A 7495-nucleotide genomic window follows, 5' to 3' on the forward strand; every position below is an offset into this window, starting at 1 on the left:
CTTTACGCAAAATATTTGACGAATAAAACTATCTTCATGTACATAGAACGTCATTTTTATGTCTAAAAATTAATGTTTTTATTATTATTATAATATAATATTACGATTAATATTTTTATTTTTGTGGAAAAATGCTCATATTATTATTATTTTTATTATTTTTGTCATTGGTTATTATTATTTTATGTGTTTTTTTCGTTCGTTGACTCGTGTACATAGTTAATATTATTATAATTATTAATCGGAGGAACTTATTATTTTATTAGGTTTTTAAAATATCATATACCTAATTTATTGTCGTAAACATTGTGTCGTTTGTTTTCACCATGGCCACCTCATGAGATGCAAACATGATATTTACACTTACACGAACAAAAAGTTGTAGATTACTATACAGCATACAAATATTTAATAAGCCGGGGGATAACAAACATGCGCTCTAAACGTTAACATTATAATATTATAATTTTATTATTGTTAAAAAAAAATATAATATATAAATAATTTTATTGATTAACCGCTCTTGCGATTGAGGTTTTCGGGTTTCGTTTCTCGTTGTTTGAAGTACAATATGATTACATCTTATATAACATTTGTGAACCTATATATTATTTAACGTTCGTTTTCCCGAACGCGTCATAATATATATCGCTCAATTACGTACCTATCTATAATATTATCTTGTATAATAATAATAATTACTATTATTATTTGTACTTAGTGTTTATAAAATATGTTTTTGTTTTATTATTGTAAGGTTATATAATATCTATGTGTTGTGTCGTGAAAAATGTTTTCTCGTGGGTGATATACAATTATTGAAAATTAAAAATATTATATTTGCCTAAAAATAAAAAAACCGGGAAAATGTATTGTGTTTAATTATTTACATTTATTTATTTTATTATACATGGTGAACATTTTATCAAATATGAGTTTTTGGAGTATCTACAATTACAGTAACAATATCCGCATCTGTAATATTTGGAGAAAAAACATTAAAATATTAAATAACCATCTTAGTAGCATCCAGAAAAAAACATATAAAAGTGAAATTGGAATCTTAATTATAGATTGGCGTTGAAACTACACTGAACGAAAAAATAGTATATGAATCAACAAAAATATTTGATTAATTATCAACCAATGGTTTTTTATTATTTCAATTAAATTATTATTCATTCAATGATATAATGATTTAATTAATAAAAATTGTACGGAACCAAGTATTTCAAATTTATTAAATCAAAGTTGCTTGGTTAATTCAATAAAATGTATTTTGTTATTATTCGTATAAATATAATAAATCAATTATTTGTTTTTATTAGTTCAAGTAAACTTGTATTTAATTAAATAATTAAGTTGGTTAAATTAATAATATTTTTTATAAATTCAAGAAAATCATTTTACTGAGTTCTAATTTTATAACAAAAATAGACCCTATAACCCATGGCAATAATGCCGGTTTTATTATTAGTTATACCCATTGGGTTTTCCCTTAGTAAGTAGGTAAAATAATAAATAGTATAGAAAAATTTATAAATATTATTTATTGATTAAAATATCGTTATATTATCATACCTATTTTGTTAATCATTATCACTGTGTCGTTTTGATGTGGTCTGTCGGTTGTTACTCGTTGCTCTTGCTCGTTGGTGTCACAACTTTTAAGTTATAATCTTACAACTTACAAGTTACAGTTAGGTACACAGGTACACTTACTTATACAGTTTCCAACTTACAAGTTATCTAGGTACTTACAGTTACCTACTATCTATACAGTTTGTCTGTTTCCAATTTATAAGTCATTGTTATTAGTTGCTATTGTTGCTATACAGATAATATACAGAACTAACATTCTTAGTCCTGTCCTGTTGACTGACGTGTCGTGGTAAGTAACAATTTTTTAAATAATTTTAGTCTACGGCTTGGAACTTAATGCTCTACAAATTTAGTACCTAAATATACCTACCTAGATGCAGTTATGCACTTTAAAAGAGTCAAATGTGCTTTTAAAATATGCTGTGAAAATTTAAAATCCACCCAATTATTATTTTATTATCATATTTATACTAAAGTACTTATTTAGATAGGTATTACAAAATAAATTGTTAAAATATCTACCTGAAACAAGAAAATATGCTTTTTAAATGGAAAAACAATTTTGATAAACAATGCGTTATGTTACACAATGTGTATAATGTATATTTTATATAATATATTCAATATATCATATATTATAGCCCCCCCCCCACAAGAACATGTTCAATGGGGCCCATTATCTTCTTGAAGAATAAAAATAAGATAAATAAATAAATTATAATGTGTGTCATAACTCATAAGGTTATGAACTGGATATAAATTGTTTTAGCAGTAAATATAATAAACCGAAAAAAAAAATTAAATATGCAACTAGTTTCAAGCCATGTAGGCTATAATATAACTTATTTAATATAGGAACTGAAGTAATTTTGCATAAAATTAATTTTAAAATTTTACAGATGTATTGTGCTTTTAAAAACATTGTACATTGAATACGGTTCTATAAAGATAAAGTTTTAAAGGTAATATAGAATGTATAAAAGTAAGCTTAATATGTTAATATAGTTGGTAACTTTTAATTCAGAATTATGATTTGTTTCATTTGTAAAATTAATGTAGCTACATTTTCAGCATTGGCTTTTCATTATAAATTTATGCATTTTCTTGATCCTTTAAGCACATATGAGTGTTCTGAGAGCAACTGTTCTCAAACATTTCAAAATTTAAATGGTCTTAGAAGGCATATAATTAGGACACATAATAATAGTTTTAAACTTACTGAAGTAAATAGTGATTTTAATACAAATACTATTGTAAAACCGTGTCATATTAATACTTCTTCTGTACCATTAATTGATACAAATTTGTATACGTTAAATAATAATACAAATTCCCCACCATTGTTGAATACTAATAATTTTAATTTAAAAGAAGCTTTACATTCTCTTAATGTGTCAGCTGTTAAATTTAGTCTTCAATTACATAATAATAATAACTTTTCTAGAAAAGATATTTTAAATATTCAAAGTGAAATTTCTGATAAAATATTAAATTCAATTATATTATTGCTCAAAGGTACTTTACTTGATAAGATTAATGATTCTTTATTAATATCAAACACAAATATGATCAAAGCTGAAATCTCTTCACTTTTTAAATATTGTAGTAGTGAATATAAGTTAAACAAGTGGTTGACTAACCAGGAATTAACTGCGGATATTATGCAATTCACAATAAATAATGAAATTAATTTTGTGTCTAATGCTGGTGAAACTGAGTATGATGAAATAAATACAAAGGGAATTTTATTTCCATTAAAATTTAAATTTCAAAAATATTATGAAAAAAATGATATACTCATTCAAACATTACAATTATATGATAATTTAAATATCTCAGATGATAATTTCCTATCTAATTTCATTCAAGGATCTTTATGGAAAGATAAAGTAAAGTAATTTCAAAATAAAATAGTTCTTCCTTACTTCATATATATTGATGACTTTGAAATCAACAATCCCTTAGGTTCGAATGCAAATTTTCAATCTATATCTGCTGTATATTATAGTTTCCCCTTAAGTAAAAATAACTCAAAAATTTAAGAAATATTTTTAGCTGCTTTAATTAAAGCAAAAAATTTAAAAAATTTTGGAAATGATTTGTGTTTTAAACATTTAATTGATGAATTAAATAGCTTAGAAAGAGATGGGATTTCTATAAACACATCATGTGGTAAAAAAAATGTACATTTCATTTTGGGTTTAGTTATTGGAGACAACTTGGGACTAAACTGTATATGTGATTTTAATAAGTCATTTTCTGCTATTTTTTTCTGTCGATTTTGCAAAGTAAACAAATCATTGACCCAGCATTTGGCTGTAGAAGATGAATCAATGCTAAGAAATGTTCATAATTATCAAACAGATGTTGAAATAAATGATTTTAAATTAACAGGTATATACAAAGAGTGTATTTTGAATCAAATTGATTCATTCCACGTTACAACAAATTACTGCATTGATGTTATGCATGATCTTTTCAAAGGTGTTTGCCACTACAATGTATGCCACATTCTTCAGTATTACATTTTTGATGTTAAAATAATTTCCTTGGAAACTCTAAATAATAGGAAACAATATTTTAACTATGGTGCCATAGAAATAGGTAACAACTCTCATAACATTGAAAAACACCATTTATTAAAATTTCATTTAAAAATGTCGGCGAGGGAAATGATGTGTTTTATTCATTTTTTACCTTTAATGATAGGTGATTTAATACCTAATAATGATGATACTTGGCTATTTTTTTTAAACTTTCTTGAGATAATAGACATATTAATGTCACATAAGCTGACACAAGATTTAATTGCTTGCCTTAAAAGACTCATAAAAAAACATAATTTAGATTATGTTACATTATTTAAAGACACATTAAAACCTAAACACCACTTCTTAACTCATTATCCTTCAATAATTAAAAAATCTGGACCACCTAGGCATTTTTGGTGTTTTAAATATGAATCTAAACATAGAGAACTGAAAATGTATGCCCGTGCGATAACATCAAGAAAAAATATAGCCTTATCATTAGCTAAAAAATGCCAATTGAAATTTGCGAATTTTTTATTAAATGATACAAAAGATGATGATGTTATTAAAGCTGATAAACATAAAATTGACTGCAGTTACCATGAGATCCTAGCTGACAAATTAGGGGACAGATCATATGACTGTTACTCTCAATTGAAATTTAAAGGTACAATGTATAAAATTGGTTATTATGTCACAAAATTTACATATGAACTTAGTTTTTATGAAATTTTAGAAATTATTCTAGTAAACTCAACAAATAAAATTATATTTATTCTTAAACAAATTAAAGTTGATTGCTATGTTGAACATTTGAAATCGTATATGATAGATAAAAATAAATCTGAAATTCTTACTATAGTTATGCCAATAGAGGATTTTAATGGTCCACCAATAAACATTAATACAGTTTTGGATGGATCATTAATGATTCGATTAAAAGAATATTTCTAATGGATATGTATTTTGTTAGATACAAATTCATGTATCTTAAATCAATACATTTATTTTTAAATTAATTATTAATTACCAACTTAATATTACATTTATTGTCTTATTAATATATTCTTAAGTCTTATACTCTTATATTTTAAAATATTTAAATTGAAGTCACAATGAGCCAATAATACCAGTTGCCAGACAACTGTTCAAATGTATTTGAGAATAACGGTGTAGATCAGAATCAACCGATGGATATGTTATTTCCAATATTTGAAAATAATGAAGTTAAAGCTCTCCTAGAGTCATGGGATCTGGCGTTTCTCCATCAAACTTGCATAAGTAAACTGTTATATACCTACTATTACCTAGCCATTTAAAATGTATTTTAACTTAAATTTAATATTTTTTTTAGATAATTATATTGATATACCAGCATTAAAGAACATGCAAGTACATCATGTAGAAAAACTGTTATTGCTTTATCCACTTGGTGTAACAATCAAATTTGAGACTAGTCTTAAGTCATGGCAAAAAACGCTTTCAGATAATGACATAATTAGTTTGCCCAGGATATGTGAATCATCAACGTCAGCATTACCTTTATCTATTCCTCAGTCAAAAACATCATTTTGTCTTGAAACTGTATTTGAAGAAAACAATCAGTGTGCATATGTAATTGATTATTATGGTTTACATAATTGTTTAAATGATTCATGCAGATCAATAATTGTAACTGCTATCATAAATCATATTATAAAAGCAAAAATACCAATGTCTATTTCTTTAGCAAATGTTATAGGAGACACAGTTGTTGCTAAATTCCCCACTGAATTAAAAGTAATAGTCTTCAATAGTATAAACTGACAATGAATCAATATTATACAGTTAATTTTATTTTAGGACATATACTTCATTAAAGATTCAATTAATAAAACTCCTAAAGGTAAAATATATTCCAAGTATTTTAACACCATCAAACAACTTCAAAACCATGGTTTAGTTGATAAGAAAATGTATCAGTCAACTGAATCAAATTTGCCTACAAACCGATCATCATCATCATTTGATAACATGATAGGTATTTACTTTTTATATTTATTAAACTGTGTTTGAAATGTATTTACAATGTTTAATATTTTCAGAAATTGAAGATGTCAGTACATATATTTCACAATTGCATCATGAAGTACTAACATGGCCTGAAATTGAAATAATTTGGTCGAAAACAACCAATTATAGGTTAAAAAATATTAAAGAGGATGGCAATATTTTTGTTAATTGGAAGCACTTTAAAGAACCGATGGGATATAGACTTGTGAGAAATTTATATTAACTAGTTTCATTGTCTTGTACTTTTGTATTTCATTCATTTTATATGTTAAAATATATTTTTTTCTAGGTTAATATCGATTTCAAAAAAATGTATCCTGAAAGCAGTTTTATTGAAAACTTTGAAAAATCTCAGTCAAATTTATTGACAGTGCTGAAAGAAAAAATAAAAGATACTAGTTCAAAAAAACAATTGGATGAAATGTTGAAAACCTCATACCTAACTGAAAGTAAATAATTCAATATATCAAAAGATTTATATAACAGTATATTATTAAATTATTTAATGATTTTAATAATTTATTCTTTGTTTTTATAAATATTATATTATAATTTTTAATTAAAGATTTTTCTTGATTTTAGATTGTAAAAATGCGGTTCTATTCTTCCTTCTTCATTCGGTGTTTATTCCAAGTTCTAGAAAGACAACCAGAGATGAAAATGGCAAAATTTCTTCGAAGAAATTTTCAATTCGAGACTCTCAGAATAGTTTTGTCATATTGGGAAAAACTAGTGCAGAATTGGAGGAGTTAATATCTAAGAAAAATACGAAAATTCAACCATGCTTGTTGATAATTGGCGAAATTAATGACCCTAAACAAATTATGGTGTACTTTGATGGCATTAAGTATATCATAAATACAATAGTAAAAGCTATTGAAATCTGTTTCAATATTTATTATGTTTTTAATATTGAATATCCGCTAGAATCTTCAAACTTTTGGTTATTCATTCAAATATACTATTTTAAGATAAAAACTATGTATGATAAGCCTTGTATACAAGTTAACCAAACGATTGCTCAACTTAAAGCTTATGAAAATTATAATATAACATAACATAACTAATGAAATGTATTAGTTTGCGCCGTTTGCGGTTATTGGACAACAATTTTGGTCATTTATATATGTATATATTTTTTTTGTACTCAAATTGTATTATAATTAATAATTATGAAAATATAGTTGATATAATACTAATGTATTTTTCTATATTTATCTTATTATATGTTAGAATTTTTAGATGAATATATTATTTTACTGTAAATAAAATGTTTCAATATCTACTTGTTGTATAAATTATTATTTTAA

General features: G+C 24.7%; 1 protein-coding gene across 2 annotated transcripts; it reads left to right on the top strand.

The window, feature by feature from the left end:
• The first annotated feature begins 5252 nt into the window (after nucleotides 1-5252).
• LOC111038726 lies at nucleotides 5253-7294 on the top strand. 2 transcript variants are annotated; one of them, XM_022321952.1, is made up of 4 exons: nucleotides 5253-5414; nucleotides 5488-6153; nucleotides 6218-6634; nucleotides 6768-7294. In XM_022321952.1, exons 3-4 carry the CDS (start codon nucleotides 6496-6498, stop codon nucleotides 7241-7243), a joined length of 615 nt encoding a protein of 204 aa, XP_022177644.1. In that variant the 5' UTR covers nucleotides 5253-5414; nucleotides 5488-6153; nucleotides 6218-6495; the 3' UTR covers nucleotides 7244-7294. Both variants share the same exon structure in this region, with proteins under 2 accessions (XP_022177644.1, XP_022177645.1).
• Nucleotides 7295-7495: the final 201 nt, after the last annotated feature.

Source organism: Myzus persicae, unplaced genomic scaffold (assembly GCF_001856785.1).
Source record: "Myzus persicae strain clone G006 unplaced genomic scaffold, MPER_G0061.0, whole genome shotgun sequence".
NCBI classification, from domain to species: domain Eukaryota; kingdom Metazoa; phylum Arthropoda; class Insecta; order Hemiptera; family Aphididae; genus Myzus; species Myzus persicae.

What these genes read in the sequence shown, in the direction of transcription:
- LOC111038726 (XM_022321952.1), top strand. Translation starts at nt 6,496, where the DNA reads ATGTATCCTGAAAGCAGTTTTATTGAAAACTTTGAAAAATCTCAGTCA. An exon ending in AACCTCATACCTAACTGAAA is followed by an intron (nt 6,635 to 6,767) that starts GTAAATAATTCA and finishes TCTTGATTTTAG; the next exon opens with ATTGTAAAAATGCGGTTCTA.